We start from the raw sequence: 23,968 nt of genomic DNA, 5'->3' as shown, positions 1-23,968 counted from the left end.
TCAGTGAGAAGGGAATTGAGGTTGACCTTGACAAAGTTAAGGCTATACAAAAATTACCTCCGCCGCGCACTCAGAAGGAAGTTTGAAGTTTACTGGGAAGACTAAATTATATCGCCCGATTCATTTCACAGCTGACTGAGATATGTGACCCCATGTTTCACCTTCTCAAGAAACACAACCCAGGCGTGTGGGATGATGAGTGCCAGAAAACCTTTGACAGGGTTAAACAGTAGTTGTCTAATCTCCTGGTGCTAATGCCACCTAGCCCCGGTAAGCCATTGATATTGTATTTGACAGTATTTGACAATTCAATGGGATGTGTGCTCGGTCAATATGATGAGACGAGAAAAAAAGAAAAGACGATATACTACCTCAGTAAGAAATTCACTGAATGTGAAATGAGATACTCGTCAAGTGAGAAATTATGTTGTGCTTTGGTTTGGACCACTCAGAGATTGAGGCAGTACATGTTATACCACACGACTTGGTTAATCTCAAAACTGAACCCTTTAAAGTACATGATGGAGTCGACTGCTCTAAGTGGAAGAATGGCCCGATGGCAAATCCTGCTTTCTGAATTCAACATAGTTTATGTGAACCAGAAGGCTGTGAAAGGGAGTGCAATAACAGATTTTTTAGCTAGCAGAACTTTAAACGATTATGAGCCTTTGAACTTTGATTTCTCTAATGAAGATCTAGTGTATGTGGCAACTACTGAAGATGACACTTCAGAAGATCATCCATGGAAACTGAATTTTGACGGAGCATCAAACGCTATTGGTAATGGAATTGGGGCAGTCCTGATATCCCCAAATGGAGATCATTATCCATTCACTTGTAAATTGGATTTTGATTGCACGACCAATATGGTAGAGTACGAAGCATGTATCATGGGAATCCGTGCATCCATCGAGCGTAAAATTGAAGTATTAGAGGTGTATGGGGATTCTGCACTGGTGATCTATTAGTTTAGAGGTGAATGGAGACCCAAAGTTGATCAACTATCGTGAGCTAGTTTGGAATTTAATTAAGGTGTTTGATGATATCACTTTCTATTATCTCCCGCGAAACGAAAACCAGATGGTAGATGCTCTGGCTACGTTAGCTTCTATGATCAGAGTAAATGGACGAGAGAATATGAAGCCAATCCAGATGAGTATTTATGAGGCTCCAGCTCATTGTTGCAGTATAGACGACGAAGAGGAGAGAGATGATTATCCTTGGTATCATGATATTTTACGATATGTGAAGAGCCGTGAATACCCTGATCAGGCATCTGAAAATGATAAGAGGACGTTGAGAAGGCTAGCCAGTGACTATGTCTTAGACGGAGAGATTTTCTATAAGAGAAGGAAAGATCAGATGCTGTTAAGATGTGTTGATGCTGTTGAAGCTAAGAAAATCCTAGAAGTCCATGAAGGTGTCCGCGGGACGCATGCCAATGAGTTCACAATGGCCAGGCAAATCATGAGATTCAGGTACTACTGGTCCACAATGGAAGGAGATTGCATCAGCTATGCCAAGAAATGACATAAGTGACAAATTTATGGTGACAAGATCCACGTGCCTCCTTCACCCCTTTATGTTATGACTTCTCCGTGGCCTTTCTCAATGTGGGGCATGGACGTCATTGGGCCGATTTCATCGAAGGCTTCTAATGGGCATCGATTCATCTTTGTGGTCATCGATTACTTCATTAAGTGGGTAGAGGCTGCTTCATATGCCAACGTCACAAAGTCGGCAGTCAGCAAGTTCTTGAAGAATGAGATTATATGTCGATATAGCATGCCAGAAAGGATCATATTTGACAATGCGTTGAATTTGAATAACAGTGTGATAGTGGAGGTCTACAGACAATTCAAAATTAAGCACTACAACTCGTCACCATATCGCCCAAAAATGAATGGTGCGGTTGAGGCAGCCAATAAGAATATCAAAAAGATCGTGGGGAAAATGACGGAGACTTACAAGGATTGGCATGAAAAGTTACCATTTGCTCTTCATGCCTATCGAACATCTGTCAAAACTTCTACTGGGGCAACACATTACTCATTAGTTTATGGGATGGAGGCAGTTTTGCCCATTGAAGTCGAAATTTCTTCTCTCCGGGTTTTATCAGAGTTAAAGCTAGATGAAGCAAATGGATTCAGTCCCGGTATGATCAGCTGAACTTGATTGAATAAGAAAACAGGATATCGTGTCAACCAAAGCATTAAGAGGGGTCATGATATTCCTCATTAATGTAATGTCGGGCGTACACATCTAGTCATGGGGCCTGGGGAGTGGTGTAATAGACCGAATTGGTGGAAGAGGGGGTTTTGAAGATAGTACAAAGCTTAAATTCTAGAAGTACAGCGAAACAGACCCTGAAGTTGCAATGGGGCAAACCAGTTGAGCAAAATAGGTCGTTTCTATGGGTTTTCATTGGAAATGCTAGTCGAATAGGAAGGCAGCATAATACGACAGTGATAAAGCTCTGATGAATAACGAGTAATGACACTTAAAGCTTTTTTTTTTAAAAAAAAAGAAATCATTTTCATTTCTATATTTATATCATTCATAACACATTTGGTTAGGAGCATCTAATTCATTTCGGTCATAGCATTCTAATCATTTGGCATAAACATAGACATATTGAAACCGAGTCTACAGGGCATGTTCCCCAGGGGACAGTGTAGCGACATCGGTGAAAATTACAGATCTTATCTCTATGTATCGACTATGGAGCAGATCGAAAATGACGAGTCTTATCTCCATGTATCGGCTATGGAGCAGATTTTAGACACCAACCTTATCTCTCTAAGGTAGCAAGAGAACAGGTTGAAGGTACAAGTCTTATCTTCTTGAAGTTGCAGGAAGTAGACTAAAAAATATAGATATTATCTCCATTTATCGGCTATGGAGCAGATCGAAAATGGCGAGTCTTATCTCCATGTATTGATTACGGAGCAGATTTTAGCCACCAGCCTTATCTCTCTAAAGTTGCAGAGAGCAAGTTAAAGATACAAGTCTTATCTTCCTGAAGTTGCAGAAATCAGACTGAAAATTACAGATCTTATCTCCATGTATCGGCTATGGAACAGATCGAAGATGGCGAATCTTATCTCCATATATCGGCTATGGAGCAGATTTTAGCCACCAGCCTTATCTCTCTGAGGTAGCAAGAGAGCAGGTTGAAGATACAAGTCTTATCTTCCTGAGGTAGCAAGAGAGCAGGTTGAAGATACAAGTCTTATCTTCCTGAGGTAGCAAGAGAGCAGGTTGAAGATACAAGTCTTATCTTCCTGAAGTTGCAGGAAGTAGACTGAAGATTACAGATCTTATCTCCATGTATCGGCTATGGAGCAGATTTTAGCCACCAGTCTTATCTCTCTGAAGTTGCAGTGGAGCAGGCTCAATATGCAAGTTGAAGTCACAAACATTATCTTCTTGAAGTTGCTGTAAGACTACTTGAAGAAGAAGAACGTTGAGGTGGTCGAGATGTGGCAAGACCGGGAAAAATTGGTCTTTTTGTGGTCTTTGCTTCATTTTTGTTACACGACAATGTGCAAAGAGGGGCAGTTGTAGACCTAATTTTTAGCCTAGGCCCATACATATACAAAAAATAAAACAAAAAACAACAGTCCCAATTTTTTAGCCAGCCCAATTACATAAAACAACCCAAATAATTTTGGCCCATTTACATAAGCCCAATACTCATGCTCTAACCTAAGCAATCAGAAAAATGAAACCCTAAATCCCTAAAAGCTTCATTTGCGCCGCAGCCTTCAGCCACGATCACCTCCGCCACGCACGCACGCCTTACTCCATGTTCGCACCCACGTCTTCATGACCTGCAAGTTAAGCAAAAATAGCCAAAAAACTGCTTGTATTCTGGCTATAAAAGCCTTCGTTTTTAAGTGTATGGGGGTTTTTTTTCCAGAGAAATAGAATAGAAATCGAGCACAGAAATTCACACGAGATACCGAATACAAGCAAAAACGGCGAGTGAATATTGGTTTTTATTTTGAAGGTGATTGCATATTTTTTTCCCTATTACTTTCAGCTCTTCATTTAGATTCTTTTGCATACTAAAGTATAAGGGAGAGAGAGACTTATCGCTCCGTTGGAGGACCATTCGTTGTAGTTGGTTTCGGCGATGGTTGGGGGCTGTTAGCCCTTCGGCTGTGGCAAGGAGAAACAAGAAAGTTTTAAACTCTAGGGTTTTTTGAAATCAGGGGTTGAAAATGTTTTAAAACAAAAATGGTTTAAGGCATAAAATTAAAACAGCACCGTTTGGTGTTGGGCTTATGCATTTTGGTTAAAAGGGGGAATTTGCGCATTGAGTCCTCTCCTTTTGTACTGATTTGTAATTAAAAATTGTTTGCATTTCCCTTGTTTTTTTAAATTGTCCCAGAAATTTTGTGCGTCTACTCATCTCGGTCCACGCTAGAATGAATCGCTTTGGAGCATTTTCGGTTTTAACCCTCAAACATTTGGGCAGGCTTTATTTTGGCCTTCAATTCTGTTTCAATAATTTGTATGGTTTATAAAATATCTCTTTAATTTTTGTTTTTTTTTCAATTTGGTTTTTAGCCATTCATTTTTAAAAAAAAATCATATTATTCTTACTTATTATTTTGGGGATTATTTAATTGACTGTCCATTGTTTTCATTTTATTTTTCATGTGCATATCCTTATGTTTTATTATATAATATACTCATCTTAAAATTTCCTCTTATGTACACTCTTTATTTTAATATTACATTGTTATTATTGTATATATATTATTTTTATATAAAGTTTTACCTCATGTATATTATCTATTTTGATTGAAGTATATATTATTTTATATATTACCTTTTATATATATATACTATTTATTTTGCAATTTCATTTACGCATTATTATGCTATCTATGTTTGTTTTTTTATACACTTCAAATTTTTATATAAATATTTACCTTATGTCATTTTTTTAAAATTCATTTGTATATTACTATTTAGTACTTTACTTATTTATATTTTTTTTATTTTAAATTTTTGTATCTATGGTCGGTTTTTAAATTTTTTGTATCATTGCACAGTAATGTTTTAAATTTTACTTTCCACCCTATTATTCATTTTAGTTTGTTTTAAAACTTCATATTTTATTTGTATAGTTTGCTTAGAATTTCTTATAAATTGGCCCAATTCGTTAGCCTTCGGACATCAGTGATCGTATTTATATAGTATATGATATGTTACTATTGCATGCAACTTGGTTCTTTGTATTTTCCTTTTTATTATTCACGTAATATTATGGTTGTATATATTTATTTCATGCTCAATTCAATGCTTGAATGATTGCTATTTTCATTGGACTTTAAAATTTCAAATGTTTTTTTTTTGCCTAATATCAAGTTTTTTTTTACCTTTAAATAAACTAAGCAAGTATATCTTGAGCCGGTTTATAATTGTTTATTTAGAAACTCCTCAAAAAAAGGCAATGTTTCGTGTTTGAAAATTCGAGAAATCGTGCCCTAACGTGCTGGGTTTCATTTTTTCGTTTGGCCAAATAACGGAATACCCTTTTAAGATTTCATTGTGCGTTTTGGAAATCTTGAGCTGATCTCAATTTTGGGGACTTAAAATATCGTGTCCTAACATATTGGGTGCTGTATTTTATTCCTTTGGAATGTGTGAATCTTAAAATCCAACTCGAGTTGTTCACACTTTTTTCTAGGGGATCGTATTTTCAAGGGTTTTTTTTCAAATTTTCGACATTTGGACATTAATTAGTCAATTAGTACCAGTTTTGGGCGTTACGGGGGTGCTAACCCTTCTTCGTACGTAACCGACTCCCGAACCCTTTTTCTCAATTTTCGTAGACCCAAAATCATTGTTTTAATAAATTAAAATGTTTTATTAAAATGATCGAGGTGACCCGATCACACCTCAAAAAAGGATCGATGGCAACTCCGTACCTCTTTTTTAAAGTCGACCCCCGTTTTTCCAAAATAAAAATGGTTTCGACAACCATCATCATGAAGCTTTAAGTGATGATGGTTTTCATCACCATTCACAGCAGAATAAAGGAAATATATGGTTGGGAGTTGAGAAAAAAAGAAAAGAATTACCAAAGAGAGAATGGTGGATACCATCTTCATCTTTAAGGCCATTTTATTTTAGTGGTGTTCTCTTTACCTGCTGTCATAATGCCTTCTTTCCATACCTGAAACTAAGCAAAACATAGGAATTTATAAGATCTACATGTTACAATTCTTATAGCTGAAATTAAACCAAACATAGGATATGATAAAATCAGTCAACTTAAACTCGATTCTTCAACACATCATCAACCTTTAATTTGATCAAATTACATAATTCAGTTTTAATTATTAATAAGTTAACTCATCTTTTGATCCATAAGTCAATATGGGTATAACAAACATGTTTACAAAAAATGCATTTGATCAAATTTGTAAAGTTAAGGCTACATAAATTAGGATTGACTTGTGTTCAAGTCTATGATAAATTGATTTTCACAAAATGTATATAAAATATAAGAAAAATAACTTAAATTAATTATTACTTTATAAAAAGAGGGAAATTTTAATTATTTTTAATTAAATTGATACTCGATTAATTTGTGAAATTAATTTAATAAGATAGTATACATAATATAGATATAGATATTAACAAACTAATATTTAATTAGCATTTTAAATAAAAATATTTTGTCTTTTTTGAACTAAATTATTAAAAAATTAGTTTTCAATTATTTAAAAATGAAATCATAATAAATTGAGTCAATTTCTCTGTCCTTTCTATCTCATTCTTGATCAATCTTCTAACCCAAGTTTCCAATTTGTTTAGTTCTAAAAAAAAATTTAGAGCTCATGGAAAATGGAAATAAGGTAATCCCACCCACTCATTTTTTTTTTAGCGAAGAGAATGATCTGCTATGCTCAAAATTGAAATTGATAGTTATTTTTTAACAAATTAAACACCTCAATTATCGAGTGAATAATAGTAATATCTTCGAACGTGTTGAAAAAGTCTGCTAAAAAATAAGTTATAAAGATTTAAGAAATTGAGGTGAAATATTATGGAAGGTTTGTATTTTACTCTCTATTTATTAAAAAGAACAAATTTATTCATGTACATTAGCTCAAAAAGTAATCTGATATTTTTTTTAAAATTTCGTTCATTTCCATTGTTAGAAATAGCTTATTGGATATCAACATAAGTTACAAATAATACGCTATATGTAACAGCTTAATTATTACAAGCAATTTTTCACTATAAAAATAAATAAACTTTTAACAAAAAAATTAATTTACTTTATAATTTAATGTATAAAGATTAATTTGTCATTTTTTTAAAAGTAATACGAGACCAGACATAGCTTTTGCTTTGGAGATGTTGAGCAAGAACTCAAGTAATCCAGAGAAAGAGCAGTGGAGTGCTCTGACCAGAGTTATGAGTTAGCTAAGAGGTAAAAAAAAAATGGATTACATAGCACTGAGGTTTTACAATCTAACTTCTACTACGAAAACTTATATAATACAAATTGATCAATTATTTAAGGTTCATTCTTAGACAATAGGAAATCTATTTTCCCTAATAATTTACTTTAAAAAATAAACCTAGAAATATGCCAATTAGATATTAATTTACTGAAATGTTGAAAATATGCAAAATAGGAGTCATGATTTAATCTTTTGATTAAAATAATATAACGATATTAGTATAACTGATTTCATTTATTAGTAATTAAAGTCGAATGAAGTGATCTGATTCAATTAAAATTTTATTTATTTGAAAGCTGAAGCGAAATTCAATAATCTATAATGCAAATTACCCATAAACTCTAGGTGTTATGATTCCTGTAGCATTTTTTAAAAAGGGTTAACAATGCATTAATAAATTAATTTATGTTTTGCATGTCCATATTTTTATGTTATTTTTTTATTATGCAGTACTCTGTATATATATATATCATGTTTTTTAATTTTACAATTATACTACGCCTAAAAGTACTAAATCTAGTAATATCAGATAAAAAAAGCCAAAATCCTGTAATGGTGAGTATTACCCAAAGATGGACTGGGGGAATATACATTTCGTTCCAACACACTTGTGATCCAACTTACGCATCAACAATATCTCATTCATAAAAACAACTAAATGGCACGAATTGAAATAATAAACTAATCTTAGTTATATTATTTATGAAGCCCATAGCTTGGACAACGCATTTCCTAATTGGGCAACTCTCTTCATATTAGCAAATAATATTTGTGATGCTTAAAAGGAAACCCATAAATATTTTAGTTTTATTATACCAAACTTATGAAAATGAAGGGAAAAAAACATAGGAAGCTAATAAGAAATCCGTCATTACTATTCACAAATCCTTCAGAATAATATTTCAAATATTATTTATTTATGTTCAGACATATAAATCTTAACATATTAGTAAAATAATATACTGTCTGATATTCTTAAGTCGTATATCCTATCCATTTTTTTATTACTTTCAATATATGCGACTATATTGCCGCATGGGAAAACCAAATATGATCATTCCTTATCCTAATCAACATCAGTACAAATAGGTACACAGGTTTATAAACAACAGCAAAACCACATATGACTGACCATTCATCACATTACAATTTACTTTCATACTTATTATAACCATGTCCAATGGGTATTTGATAACAGATCACACGAATCCAACAATGGAGCACCCTTTTTTGACTGCCCAGAAAATTAAGACGCAAAGGAGACACAAATAACCACCACACTATGTCCAAGGACCTAATTTATGGTGCAACTCAACTGTCAGAAAAATCAAAAACTGGTTCCATAGTTTTCTAGGTGCAAATAGCTACGATTTGAAATGAAAAGAGGACATAAGTTTATAGCACTGTATAATATATCAGCCACCTTATAAAAAATCTGGTTAGTCCAACCCTGGTGTGACTCAGATATAGGTATAAATACGAATTTGTTCAAAATTTTAAAAGTTTTTTCATGTAGTTTTAGGACCATATCTAAATACTCATGCCTGGTTATGCGTCAGGCATAGATGCCGACCATAGGTACTGAAAATAAAAATGAAAAATCTGAGTGACATGGGTATTAATACCGGCATAGCTTTAGGAATTTAATCAGCTAACTAGTCAAAAAGAAAATGGATATGAGGAAAGAAAAAAAACTCATGTATACGTAATATACAGAATAGTACATGATTCCTTATAAACATGGACAAAAAAAAAAAAAAAAACTTTTCAAGTAATTTCTAACTGCCTAAACTTTGACAGAAAACATCTTTTGTGAGAACTATTCCTAACTAATTAGAAAATTCCAAGCATTGCCTTGGCTCAAGAATCCATGTCAGATATTTACCTCAACATTTTGCAGTAGTTTGCTCTGCTTAGCACCTGCCAACAATGGTGGATATCCAAGTTGCAAAACCATAAATAGACATTTCAAGTTGAACAATTTGCCGAACCTGTAATAAATGTAATAGCAACATCATTCTCGATTGAATTTTCATTTTCCAAAAAGCAAATATAAATTGAATACCAATTGCATAACTGGCTTCTATTTTTTCCCTTTTTTTTCACTAGTAAAAAGAAGTTGAGACGTGAGTTAAGCTTCAAACCGTTCTAAAATTCATAGACTACTAAACTAATTTTCAACTGCAGGCAATAAGTGGGTAAATGCCAGCCAGCTTATCAACAGCCATATACATCCAGACCAAGTAGAAAATGATAACCGAGCTTCGAAAAAGAACAAAAGAAAAAAAAAAAGAAGGTAATAATCCTTCGTTGATAATCAAGCATATGTAACGAAGGTACAAGGAGTAGATAGAGGCTTTAAACAGGAAAAGACTCCAGGGCAGTAGGCTTAGCTGGAGGGAGACACTTCTTAATGTAGAAAATATGGAACAAACCATAAGGAAATATGATGATCATACAAAGCAAAACCTTGGTTGCATTTCCCTAGTTCCAACACATAAGAGTGGTCCAGAGTGAATACTCAATAATTCCCCGATTTGGAAGTTCAAAAATTGTCTCAGTCTGACTACTGATTTAGTCATTTGCAATCCACTAAAACTAAATCCAAGTATATCCAGGGAACTATCTCCAATATGTACCAGAAATATATCATAGTGAAAGCATTACCCCAAGGCCTTAAAAAAAAACAAAGAATGCTCTCTTTTTGTCTTACATGGGCATGCTATTTAAATTACTAAGTGATTTCCTCATCACTCATTGCTACAAGGTGAACCACTTAATACAAAAATAGAGATGCCTCTTTTTGGGTGTAGGGGAGGGCCGGGGAAACTAACATCCAAAGAAAGTGCAGGCAGAACCACTGAAAGAAGCTACATGAATAAAAAATGAATATCTACCATTAGCAGATATAATCAATTACTAAAAGATCTGTTCAGGTTTTTTTCCATAACATTATAAAAAAGAACAATAACAATGATTAATTAGACTTCAAAGATAGAATAAGAATTCAAGAACTAAAGATTAATTAAGTCTTTATGATAGTTTGGAATGCGACATAGAAGATTTTATTTATTTAATTCTCTTTAGTTTTCTACTTCAGCTAGTAGCATGACTGTTATCAGGGTTTGAACACTGAGTTCCCCTACCTAGCAATCAGAGACAAGATGTTATATAGGTTAAGGATTTATCAGTTTCTGGCTTAACTGAAAATACAGAAGTCGAGAATATTATTTTAGGTCCCCTATTTTATCAGGTTTATTTTTAGCCTTATCAGACTCCCAGCAACTTATAATTACCACGAATTCACTCAGTTAAACCTCAAAAAATCTTCCTTGAGATCCTAATAAAAAGAACCTACTAAACATCAAGTTTATAGTTCCCATTACCCATTTCTTGTTACCAGCACTATTCAAAGACCCGACCAGTTCGGCAACTCTTCGAGTATGTGGTCCAAACCTAATTCATTCATCATTTCTCTTTGGACGTTTAGATTCCCCCAGCTCCCTACCCTTTCACCCATAGGCAACTGAACTTTTTATCTGTAAGCATTCCTCACTCACATACTGGATCAAGTTACCGTACAGTCATACATTCCAACACTGAATGTTCCCAGGTTTGTAATTTTACAACTAGTATGTCCAGAAAACATTATACACGAGACTTCTATGTTTACAACCTTAGATAACATTATAAAATGCATAAGCAGAAATAGGAAAGATTCATCCACCTATTTTCGCCACCCCATCTTCAGAACTATTACACCATGGTTTCCACTTAAATCCCTGACATTATGCAGTGTTTTCCTATCTTCAAAAGGAGTACCACCCCCATTTCATGAAATTCTTCTTTAGCACCCAAGTCATTGAGCTCAGATTTCTATCAAATTAGACCAGTTTCCATGCATTAGCACAGTATTACTCTACCACTTCAGGAAATATCAAGTCCAAAAATGTAATAGATCTTCAATTCCGCGACAGTTCTAAACTAAAGCCTAATATTACCCTGTTCAAAAAGACTTGATGTAAATCTGATGCATAGAACAATCGTAAAACCTCAAAGGGCATCAAGCTGCAAAAACCATGATACAATTGCAATGTAGGAAGGAAAGAACAGAGGAAAGAAAGGGTAAAGTAATCATCCAACAGTTGGATTCATAACAACATATGCTATGTCTTAGCTCACGCATCAGATTAAAAGTATTTCCTTCCATTTCCTTCTCTTCCAATCGATGATAGGGGTCAAAAGACTATTTTGGTCTTGATGCCAAATCAAACATGGTACAGCAAAAAAAGATGATATAATAGAAGTATCCCAAAACCATATCACTTTACCAAAAAAAAAAATTTGGGAATTGGAACCTGAAGGTGCAGATAAACATAAAAAGAACTAAATTCTTTTACCATCACTAACAAAATAAAGTAGACAGTTCAGGAGGTGATGCCCTTATTCATCAGGGCTTAAGAGCACCACAAGTTACAAGAAGAATGCCTAACCATCCCAGAAAACGACTCTCCACAATTCTGCTTAAAGTTTTACATGCACAGTTTTTTGAAGTATCTCCCATTCTCTCAAAGTCAATAAAGGTCTACAGGTAAATCTGGTAATGGATTCAGTTACTAAACAAGTTCGTCCATCTTTCAAAAGAAAATAAACTTCAATGATTGACAAGTCTAGCAGTGAACTACAATTGTATTCCACACAACAAATCAGCAATGTTGCAGCTATGTTTCACCAGAACATAAGTCACAAGATACTAAACATGCAGCTCAACTGAGTGTACAAAAAATGCTGATGTGAACATGGCTCCAAGATAAAGGGAAAGCCATCATCACAGCAGCCAACTAAATACAAAGCACTTAAGATTTTAGAATAAAAGAGGATCATAAAAACGTTGCGCATTTAGTTTATATTAGTTGACCAGAGTCCAAATTTTTAACAAGGAATAGTTTCTTTTTTACTTTATACTCAGTTAATTTGAGAAGCTAAGAAACAGATCTACTAACCAAGGGAGAAATATGTAGATGTTCCTGGGATACATTCGTCAGGGAAAAATATAATATGCACAATCCTGCCAAGAGTCTCCAGAAGTTATCAGCACTGCATTCATGTGGTGGTATTATTTTGCCCAAAAAGTGAACCACCTTCCATGTAACTTGTTTTTGCAGCCAACTACCCAAAGACATCAATCAATGGAACAAATAAAGCAATAATTAATCAATAAGTGGAAAAGATGAGGAGATAGGTTCTTGAGTTTAGCATTTTCCTGCTATCCTGGAAGAATAAACTTCCCCATTCTTTTACAGCAGAAAGTGACAATGAAAGAAAATACTGTGAAATTTCTATTCTAGCAACAAAAGGAGCAGAAACTCTCAAACTTTAGGTAATACTAGATAGTAGTTTACCAGAAAAATGAACAAAATTTCATTCACTTAATGACAGAGATGAGGTTTCTATCCTTAATAAATTGGGGGTGGCCGGGGGGGGGGGATGAAATGTCCCAGTTGAGACTCATTAATAAATAAGTACGAAATGTATTTGAAGTACCTAATGATACTATTTCCCCAGTCTCAAGCTGGCCTCCAACAATTAATGGCAGACATGTCTGGTCGACATGGAAAAATACCATGACCTGAAAAATATAACAATGAAATCATTTTCTGGTTGAAAGCATGATTGATTATTTACCTGGCAAAAGAAGAAAATTACAAGCAAAGCAAGACCGCAATTAAAAATTACAACACCTGAATTTGGAGCACCAGCAGGTAAATTATTGGCAGAAGTAAGGGGGAACCCAACATTTGAGGATGGTCTTTCAACAGGTGGTCTAAAGTAACCTGCTGAAGAATTAACAGCGTCATCGAAAGAAGGATAATATAGCTCAGATTTTCAACAAAGGAAAGATGACAGGGGTTTCCATCCACACTCTTTGACTTTTAAAACAAAGAGCATAACATAGCTCAATCGTTCAACAAAAGAACAATTAGAAGGGTTATCATCCAGACTCTTTAACTTTTAAAACAGATACATACTGGAAAATACATTGAGAGTAAGAACTTAGCCATAACAACAGTTCAAAGCAAGAAAATAAGTAGATACTACCAGAGTATTCAGATATCATGTAAAGCACGCCTTTCATGTTTATATGGTTGACATGGTTCTATACTTTTGGGTTTCTCATTTAGTTCTGTAGAGCATCCGATAAGAACATGTAACACTTGTAATGAGTTTGATTGCCACCACCATAAAAGGGCATATATTTAATTTGCAGGTAACTATATTATTGATCAGATCAAAACAGAAGTTAGTGCCCCTAAATCCACCTTTATCCATGCAAGCAGGTATACAAATTTTAAGTAAAAATTAAAATGAGTGAACCCAAAAAATTGATTGAAGGACAGTACATCTACCTTCCCGGACAAACAATGGACCACAAGGTGATGGATTTCTTCCTGATATCCACCCACCATGCTGATTATCAGTGTTATATTCTCCAGCAGGCATTCTCCACTGTTCATCAGCAACAAATGGCCTCCAGCCATCATATTGAGGATACGAATGCTGAGGATGTGGTGGCATGGCAGGCTTTGTGAATGAGAAATGGCTAGATGAGGTCTGTGGCAGACTTGGGGCTAAAGGTCTTTGCACAAAGGTTGCATTACCAGGTTGAAACTGTTGACTTGGTTGAGAGGATTGAGCATTTAAGTACATTTCATTATGTCCATAGTCCAATTGCCTTGAAGAAACATATCCAGAAGGCTCTCTAGAATTGCACACTCCTGGTACAAAGCAAGGTGATTGCTGTGGAAACAATTCACTTTTCACAGAAGCATCAATATGACCTCCATGAGGAGTATTTCCAGCCATTTGAACAATCTGATTACCCTGCATACAAATGCATAGGTTTAAAAAATAAAAATGTATTAACATACTGAGTAAAAAGCAAAGAAAATGTCCTGGAATCATACATTCGGTGTGCCCCGGAATTCATGAGGTACAGGTGGTTGATATGCCAACTGCGGAGAAGACTGTATTGCTGATTGGGGTGGTAGCATGGGCTGGGATAGCAGTGACGGTTGAGTTGGCACTGGTGGTTGAGGTATGAAGGGTGGAGGAGGGCATGAAGGTGGTGCAGGAGGAAGTTGAGTTGGTAGCGGCGGAGGAGGTGGAGGTGGCGATGGAGATGTTGGAGGTGGAGGTGGGGATGGAGAAGGTGGCAAAGGGGGTGGAGGTGGAGGAGAATCAGGGGGCAAAGGCGGTGAACCCTCTGGTAGAGGAGGGAATTCGTTGGAGCTATTTGAAGCTGGTTCCATAATCCCCTGCTGCTGCCAGTCCATTTGAAGAGCATCATTTGTGAATGGCCGGTCATTCTTCAGATGTCCAGAAACATCTTCCATTTCAAGCTCACCATCCACGTCTTCTAAGATGCGATGAGCCCTGTCACTTGGAGTAACCGCACATGTTTCTAACTCTCCTAAAGCAGGAGCTGCTTCTAGAGGTGATGCATCAGCAGCTTCTCTGCCAGGGCTGCTTGAAAGATTGTCTTCCTCTTCATCTTCAAATACATTAGAAGACAACAATCCAGGGAGCTGAAATGTAGCATTACTGGTCTCAAGAACCAACAAAATTACTGTCAGAAAGTTGATATTCCTCTCAATTGACAAATACTAGAAAACTAAAGTGGGGCTGAAGTGCTATGATATGAAAGGTAACTCAAAAAAAGTAGCTGTTGATGCTAATCAGATCACAGGACAATAGCAAATAGGTGAAATGGGGTGAAAAATTTTGGTCTAAGCTGAAAATCAGATTTAATTCCTCTCAATTGACAAATACTAGAAAACTAAAGTGGGGCTGAAGTGCTACAATATGAAAGGTGACTAAAAAAAAAGTAGCTGTTGATGCTAATCAGATTACAGGGCAATAGCAAATAGGTGAAAAATTTTGGTCTAAGCTGAAAATCAGATTTAAGTAGCTGATTTGGTTCGGTTTGGTTTCATTTGGAAAGCAAAAAGGTTCAGTTTGGTCTCAAAATCAAACAGTTAAGTAATTTGGTAATAGTCTGGTCTCAGATGCATATGAAATCAAACTGAATAAAAAATCAAACCTAAATAGTAATATAGCAGATATTATATTTATTATCATAACAATAATTTATTTGATTTAGATAGTTGAAAGAGATTTTAGACCTGCCATACTCATCAACAAGCATGCCTTCCATTTCTCTTATAGGGTCATCTATAGCACGCTCCGCTCGAGAAGGGCGCCTCAGGGAAAATCCTGAAATTGTATCATCATTTGAAACTCCAATGTTGTCCATATACCGTCGCAGAATAGATTCGGGTAAAATTTTCCTCTCAAGCCACAACCTTAAAACCTGGTACAGAAAATAGATCCCTGTATCCTCCAGATAGTGGGGGGAAAGGAAGAAGCAGAAAAGTTTCTTACAATTAAAAAGCAAAAATATACCTTGAGACATTGACGACGATTTTCACGAGCACTTGCTCCAGGTGGAGCAGCTGCACCAAGGAGCCGAGGCAATGCTGTTTGAACCATAGGGATATAAGAAGCACCAGCAATTCCTATATAAACATTGACCACAACCATTTACACAAATTGCTGCATTAATAGATCGCATTTGATTATTTCAGCATGTGTGCACACAATTTGAAAAACAACTAAAAGACCGTTCTTGAGCATGCAATCAAGCAACAGTCTATAGGAGACATAACCTTGTGATGTTAAACCAGCAAGAAAAGAGAGAAACTAAAAGTTCATTTCTTAATTGCCCGTATCAAAGAAATTCAGTAATAGAGTAACTCAAACTGTTCCTAATAAAGATAGCAAACCAACCTTTTTGATTATGAGAACATTGGGTGATTGAATCAACAAGAAAGAACAGGTCAACTTTACGATGATAACTGGGCTCGCTTTCCAGCTTCCTGATGAGAAGTTCAACAACCTGCATGCAGATAATGTATTTTAAACCCCCACACCCACAAAAAAATATTCAATCATGAACATCAAATCATAATATATATGAATATGGTGATGAAAAAGCTCATCTTGACATCATTAAACCCACATAAAAAACAAATAAAGCATATTATTCAACTTACTTCATTTGCTATACCATACTTGGCACAATCAATAGCAAGGCGAGTTGCACGTCCTATACTGTCTTTAGTCCTCGATAAAGTCTCTATCATTCCTTCAAATACATCTCGTGCAACAGCTGCCTCAGTGCCACCACTGAGAGAGCTTCCAGTAGCCAAACGTCCTGAACTAGCTCTTCTCTCTTCAGTCTCTTCAGCATCCTGTTGATCACGGGATCCTGACTGGTGGCCAAGAGCCGATGGAGAATGTAGATTTGATTGATGAGCAAATCCCTGCACATCAACCTGCATTACATTGTCAACTGCAGATGGGAAAGACTGAACTGCAGAGCTGGGACTTGCCCCCTGAACATCGGACATTGATACAAAAATAGAACTGGGATTTCCAAGAGAATATTGTTGAGAATGAGCTTGTCTCCTTTTTGCCTGGGCAGCTGCAATAAGATGCTTCATAGACACAGCGGAATCTGGAGTCTTGGAATCGGTCAATAAACTACTCCTATCTTCTCTAAAGAAGTCAGATCTGTACGCAAAATGATTAAATCTACATTATGCAATGAATAATAAATACCGTTAAAAAAGATTAATGAAAATATAACAATAATAACAAGGACATTGCAGAGCCATACTCCATTGAAGTTTCAGTAAAAAAAGCAGTCATTTACACGTGAAATTGCTTTCAGAGTAGATTTCAGTCTTTATATAGAAGAAACTACCTTTGACTTAAAAACTGATTCTGAGAAGACTTCAAAGCATCAGAAACCACAACTGACCCCTTAACAGAGACAGATAGAGCCTTTTTCCGTGTTCCGTTACTGGAAACCTTAACAGTAGCTTTAGTAGTTTTATGTTGTTCAACTTGTTTGATGGCAGAAACCAGAGGAGGAGACTTCCTTGGGGAAATCAAGACTGGTTTAGCCTCCTTCACAGCCAACTCCTCCGCTTCTGATCTTTCAGGAGTGATGGAGGCATGAGCAGAAGGCTTCCTTTCGGCAGTTTGCGGTTGAAGAGGTGAGCCAGAATCATTTTCTAATTGTGAAAAAGCCACCTCGGGACCACCATTCTCATTATGGGCAGAATTTCCAACACTATATTGAGCATTGACAGTAGTCACATGATTTACGTCAATGCTCTGTGAAGGACCAGAGCCAACAGGAGTTACCTTAACATTCCGAGCAAATCCTTCATGAACTGGAGTTTCAGGATCTTCATCATCATCAACAAATAGGCAAACAGCTCTCCGCCTCTTTGGCAATGGGGTAGCTGAAGTTTTCACATTGGAGCTTGGAGCATCACTCTTCAATTCAACAGGGTTTGATCCAATTTTATCATTAGAATTAAGAGCGGCAGAATCAGACATAGCCTCTAAAGCCTGCTGACGACGCTTCGATAAGGGCAGCACAGCTTCATCACCAGAAACATCAGAACTAGTCACCGTTGGGGCTCTCGATGAAATAACATGAGATGGGGATTTTTTCAACTTCAATTTTTTAACTTCTTTGTCCCTGACATTAGAAATTGAAGTACTCTTCATTTTTTTGCCAAGAGATCCCTTGGAGGCATCATTTTTCATATCTACAAACTTTGACTTTTTGGCCGGACGTAAACTTTCAACTCTTCCTAATTTAGCTTTTCCAAGTCCCGGTTCACACCTTTTTTTCTTACCAGTGGTCTCAGCTTTGGAATTGGCTACAGTGTTCTGTACATCATCAGAGGCCTTGAATTTGCTTTTGGTTTTCGGCAACTCCTTTGCTTTTTTACCACCATTGTAATTAGAATCTGCTTTGAGAGTATCTTGTGAGAATTTTCGTGTACCAATGCCAGAGACTTTGCCTTTTCCTCTATCTTTCAATCGCTCCTCAGACTCAGACCAATCAAGACAACCTTCAGATTTATCATCCCTCAGAACTTTTACAGCTGAGCTGCTGCCTTTCTGTCCTTCCTCAGTTCTTTTCTTTGGCCCAGGAGCCATATTCTTTGATTTCTGATCTTCTCTTAATGTTTTCTTAGTAGAATTGGCATTAGCAATTTTATCATCAGAGAATTCTTCTGTTATCAGAGAGGGCTTATCTAAAGATGATGGAGATGACACCTCCTTTTTAGGTTGTTCACCATTAGATATTTTATGTTTTCCCTCAGCAGACATAACTGGGTATGAGCTATCATCCGCATGAACCGAAACTGATGTCTTTATATCTTCACTATTATTCTCACCTCTGCACGAACAGCACCCCACACTCGAATCAAAATCAGTTTTTCCATCGCTACTGGCTTCTTCACCAGTTACAACTGCAGCTGTTTCGTCCTTTAAGTTGGCCTCTACACCATCAACCTCAACCCCATCAACAGTTGAAGCCTCACATCCAGGTTTCGATCCATCAGTTTCATTTCCCAAACCTCGGCATTTTTCTTCCTGTAATTCATCATATGCCACACAGATTTCCTTCACTGCTTGGACAAAGTACTTAGTTTTAATATGACACTTGGAAGACAATTTATTCTTCGTCTCACTAGTAAATGCCTGAATATCTGCAGGGGGAACAAAAGCTCTACAAAAGAAGAAGAGTTGGGGAAGCAGGGAGGGGGGGGGGAAGGAGTAATTAGTAAGCAAATAGAACCCAAGTGAATTGAAAAGATTAGTGTAAGAAACAATAATGATGCATGCATCCCTTGGCTGGAAAACAATAGCATTACTCCTTTCTACATCCCAAATGCAGTATGAAAATCCCAATTACATAAACATTAGCTTTAAGAGCCAACTTTTTTTTTTTTAAGATATTTAAATTTATCAACTTGCTCACGTGTGCATGAACACAATACACAGAAGAGATCTAGAAAAGAGAATATCAAGTATTACAAAATAAACAAAAGACAGAAAGAACAGATTGTGGTCTTTGATAAAAGAAACCTCTAATCCTAACTGACCCACATATGCCATACCAAAATTCCTAACCACAACAAACATCCGAAAAAGCCCCATCAACTAACATCAGCAGCTTAGCTAACAACCAATATTAAAATGAGACATCTTACACAATGCCAAAAGAAAGAACTCAAATATATATAATAATAAAAGGTACGAACAAGAAGATTAAAGGTAACATGAAATGCACATGCTACTTCAGGAACCTGTACAAGAAGAAAACAATTGCACCATTTGTAATGACATTAATGTTTAGTTTTCTGCATCCTAGAATGACAAGCTTGGTTATCTAAAGGACATCTCAACAATTCTCAAATTATCATATGAAGACACTATAAGATATAAAATTTGCAAGATAATCAGCATGACTTATCATTTCTGCCCAAAATATTCCCCCAAAGATTAGAAAGAGGAGTTTACATAATTCAATCTAAAATTAAATGACAGAGATGTCCACGGTACTGAAAAAGACCAAGCATAGAACATTTCATATTAGAAAATTTCTCCTGTTGTTATTAGAACATGCATCCTATAATCTCAAACAAAAAAGCTGCATGGAAAGAAAAAGAATCAAAGAATACAGACAGCATAGCAGATAGAAAAAATGAATTCACTCTCATTGCATCCTATAGTAAGCACTGACAAGAAACAAAATAGTTCAATTAGCAATGTAAAGACTACATAAAAGTTTGTCTGCTTGTATCATCATATGTAACATGTTATTTGGTAAACAACAATTTAATAGCTCTAGGATTTACATAGTAACATTTTTCATGTTCCATCTTATGATAAAATGTGCATTCCCTCCAACCAGAAAGTAGAAGCAAAACCAAAAACAGACACATCACCTATCTATATTCATCATGTTGCCATCTCCCTGATTCACCAAACATTTACAAACTGGATGTGCAATACTTACATTTCTTGTGTTCCAAAGAATTGAACAAAATATTTCTTAGGGTCAGGTTCTTGCTTCCAATCTTCAGGCCGGCTAATCTGAAATTCAGAACCCACAGCATCTACCTCAAAACCAATTGTAAGTAACAAATAATAAAACATAAAACATAAATCAATATCCCTGACTAAATTTCTGATGCACTTGCTATGTTCAAATCAATTTAGCACAAAACCACAAAAAACACATATTTGCCCTATTTTTTCAGTCCCAAAAATAAAAAAACTTGCATATTTGCATCAAGTAACTCAATTCAGAAACAGGCCAAGTCCCAAATCCGAAACACTAAAAAGAACAATCAACTAACATAAGTATTGGAAAACATTAAATTCCAAAGTTTGGCCTTACATAAAGTAAAACAACATTTACTAAAAAGAAACCAATTGAGTATAAAAACCAGCAAATATACTGCGAAGTAAGGCAATGTAGGTATAAAATAAATTTACCAACGTCATGCGAAAAAAAACCTCATCATCGACTTATTCAAATTTCGTAAGTTCGCATTAAGTATTTAAGAAATTAAAAAAAAAATCATCTAGATTGAAAATAGCATAACTGAGGATAAAGAAGTAATATCGAAGGAAGAGAATAAGAAAGAGACCTGGGCAGGCCAGGCAGGAAAACCCTTGATTTTTGCAAGAACAAGATCGCCTAAGCTTAAATTCTTAATTTTTGCTTTCTTCCCTCCCTTTTTACGATTGCCAGCCATCAAGACTAAACCCCTAATAGATCCTTCGACGCCGTCGTTTTCGTCGTCCTTGTTATTCCTTTTTGCGTAATCAAATCCAATCCAAACAAACCAAAACCTAGAGAAAGGAGAGAGATTTGGATGCTTGGTGCCACAGATATCGCCGGCGGCGGCGACGCGCCCTGGGAAGTTCCGGCGAGGGAAGGTGGCTAGGGCATCGGGAGAAATGAAAAAAAAAAGCAAAGAAAATTTTATTTTTTGCGGAAATAAGAATAAAGAGAATACGGAGACCGTGGCGGAAACAAGCGAAAGAGAGAGGAGACGATTCGGATTTGGGAGTCAAAAAAATTTTGTTTTTCGTTTTGGTGTTGTCGGCGTTTAAATGCATCCTTTCCAATGTAGATTTTTATTGTGTGTTTCCATTTTTTTAAATTTAAGAAATTAAAATCATCATTAATCCCTACAATAAACAATCGATTTAGAGGTCTATCAGTCGGTTATATCAATTTGATTTAGATTCGGTTAAATAAATATTATAAATTCATAAAAATTAAAAATTCTTTTCTACGATTCAACCGCTATTTTATCTAATTCAATTGATTTGTATTAATTTTAAATTTAATGCTTTTTTTATCGATATCTCAATCGATTCTCAATTTTATCAATTATTTTAATCCGGTTCTAACAATTTTGGAATAAAGTAGTTCATACATATGCTGAAATTATTGTTTTCAATTGGTATTGCCATTGTTATTTATCAAAAAATTAACCCTAGAAAATTTTAAATTTTCGGTTCAACGCCTTGGTTCATTTAGTTTTTTGTTTAGTTCTACTAGTTTGTACTAATTCTCAATTTAATGCTCTCTTCCAAATCGATATTCTAATTGATTCTTGATTCAATCGGTCTCATCGACCAATCGATTTGTTTCAAACAATCTTGGAATAAAGTAGTACGTACTTATCAATAATTTTACGCTAAAAATTATTTTAATTTTGGTGAAAAGAATCAATTAAAATTTTCCAATAATATGCACTTAATTAAGTTTTAAAATTTTCAAATTACATTAATTAAGTCATTTAATCAATATTGTTAAGAAATGGCTTAAAATTGGTAGTGGATTGTTGTTGTTGGTAGTGGGTTGTTGGTGGTAGTGGATTAGTGGATGGTTGTTGGTGTCCATTTTCAACCACAAATCTTTGCCAAAGTTTTGGACAATTATGTCCTTGAACTCTCTTATAAATAGAGAGGTTCATTAGCCATATTGATCATCCCAAACCAAGAGAGAGCAAAGCTTGTTCTTTGAAAGCTAGGATTTTAGCTTTCGGGTTTTCTATAGGGGTTGAGAGTTGTGAGGTTCTCGGGTTGTGTCTTGAGTGTAAAACACTTGTAATCTTCATCTTGTTATAGTGAAATTTCTTTTCGCCTCTGCCCGTGGACGTAGGCATTAAAGCCGAACCACGTAAATCCTTGTGTTCACTTTATTTTTCGTTCCGGTCAATTTACTTGTAGTCATATCGGAGTTCTCGAAACGATCCTTTCCGCAACAAATTGGTATCAGAGCGTAGTTGAAGGAGTGATAATATTTTCTGAATTGCCCTGTGACTGCAGCTTTGTCTGATCTTTCACATCAGGAAGAAAATATTATCATTCATTCAAAGGTTCCAAATTATGGCTACAAGTGTTTCATCGACTAAGTATGATGTCGAGAAATTTACCGGGAAAAATAGTTTCAGTTTATGGCGCATCAAGATGCGGGCAGTGCTGGTTCAACAAGGATTGCTAAAAGCATTGTCTGGTAAAGATAAATTACCAAGCACGCTTTCGGAAGAGCAAAAGGATGACATGCTAGAAAGAGCACATAGTGCTATTCTGCTATGTCTAGGAGATGAAGTGCTACGAGAAGTAGCGGATGAGAAAACCGCGTCCGGTTTGTGGCTCCGGTTAGAGAGCAAGTACATGACGAAGTCATTGACGAACCGGCTCTACCTCAAGCAAAGACTCTATGCCCTGAAGATGGAGGAAGGTACACCTGTTTCCCAGCACCTGGATAAATTCAATTCCATTATCATGGATTTGAATAATATCGATAACAAAATCGATGATGAGGACCAAGCAATAATTGTTTTGTGTTCTTTGCCTCCCTCGTATGAGAATTTTGTTGATACAATGATGTACGGTCGTGATGACCTGACTCTAGAGGAGGTGAAAAATGCCTTAAGTTCCAGTGAGTTGAGGAAGAAAATCACTGGTAAGGTGGTCGAAAACAATGAAGGCGAAGGCTTGGTTGCTCGAGGAAGATCCAAGGCAAAGGGTGGAAGTTCAAGTAAAAGCCATCCTAGATCGCAGTCCAAGAAGAGAATACAGTGCTACTACTGTAAGAAGTACGGGCACATGAAGGTAGATTGTCCGAAAAGGAAGGAGAAATCAGAATCACAGGAGCAACAAAATGATCGTGCGAATGTAGCTGATGCAGATTCTTCAAGTGATGCCGAGATCGTTCTTGCAGTATCCGACTCTTACGCTGGTGGGAGATGGATTCTTGATACGGGAGCTACATTTCATATAAGTACTTCGAAAGATGCATTCTCAACATACGAGAAGCATTCTGGTTCAGTACTAATGGGAAATGACCACGCATGTCAAGTCATGGGGATTGGCACAGTTCGTATAAAGATGTTTGACGGTATTGTTAGAACTCTAACTGATGTTCGGCACATTCCAGAAATGAAGAAAAATTTGATCTCTTTGAGTACGTTGGACAAGAAAGGCTTTCGGTACTCTGCTGAAGGTGGAGTTCT

The 23,968-nt window shown here is 35.9% G+C and overlaps 2 protein-coding genes across 5 annotated transcripts; one reads left to right on the top strand and one right to left on the bottom strand.

Annotated features, from left to right (window-relative positions):
* Window positions 1–521: 521 nt before the first annotated feature.
* On the top strand, window positions 522–1,530 carry LOC107895658 (uncharacterized). Its single transcript, XM_016820905.1, has 3 exons — window positions 522–780; window positions 874–956; window positions 1,033–1,530. The coding sequence occupies exons 1-3, from the start codon at window positions 522–524 to the stop codon at window positions 1,528–1,530; spliced, it is 840 nt and encodes a 279-aa protein (XP_016676394.1).
* Window positions 1,531–9,170: 7,640 nt separating this feature from the next.
* On the bottom strand, window positions 9,171–21,572 carry LOC107897142 (ENHANCER OF AG-4 protein 2). Of its 4 annotated transcripts, XM_041079157.1 has the most exons (14): window positions 21,083–21,572; window positions 20,446–20,522; window positions 17,320–19,152; window positions 16,607–17,126; window positions 16,341–16,449; window positions 15,957–16,069; window positions 15,677–15,864; window positions 14,459–15,095; window positions 13,901–14,375; window positions 13,235–13,330; window positions 13,038–13,122; window positions 12,497–12,662; window positions 11,221–11,369; window positions 9,171–9,484 (listed from the first exon to the last, which is right to left on the bottom strand). In XM_041079157.1, exons 1-11 carry the CDS (start codon window positions 21,188–21,190, stop codon window positions 13,061–13,063), a joined length of 4,218 nt encoding a protein of 1,405 aa, XP_040935091.1. In that variant the 5' UTR covers window positions 21,191–21,572; the 3' UTR covers window positions 9,171–9,484; window positions 11,221–11,369; window positions 12,497–12,662; window positions 13,038–13,060. The 4 variants fall into 4 exon arrangements, with proteins under 4 accessions (XP_040935091.1, XP_016677977.2, XP_016677979.2 ...); XM_016822488.2 differs by lacking the exon at window positions 11,221–11,369; XM_016822490.2 differs by lacking the exon at window positions 11,221–11,369 and having other exon boundaries at window positions 13,235–13,327.
* Window positions 21,573–23,968: the final 2,396 nt, after the last annotated feature.

Source organism: Gossypium hirsutum, chromosome A10, assembly GCF_007990345.1.
Source record: "Gossypium hirsutum isolate 1008001.06 chromosome A10, Gossypium_hirsutum_v2.1, whole genome shotgun sequence".
Lineage (NCBI taxonomy): Eukaryota > Viridiplantae > Streptophyta > Magnoliopsida > Malvales > Malvaceae > Gossypium > Gossypium hirsutum.
The sequence above is the reverse complement of the archived record's forward strand: the minus strand, read 5'-3'. Positions and strand labels throughout refer to the sequence as shown.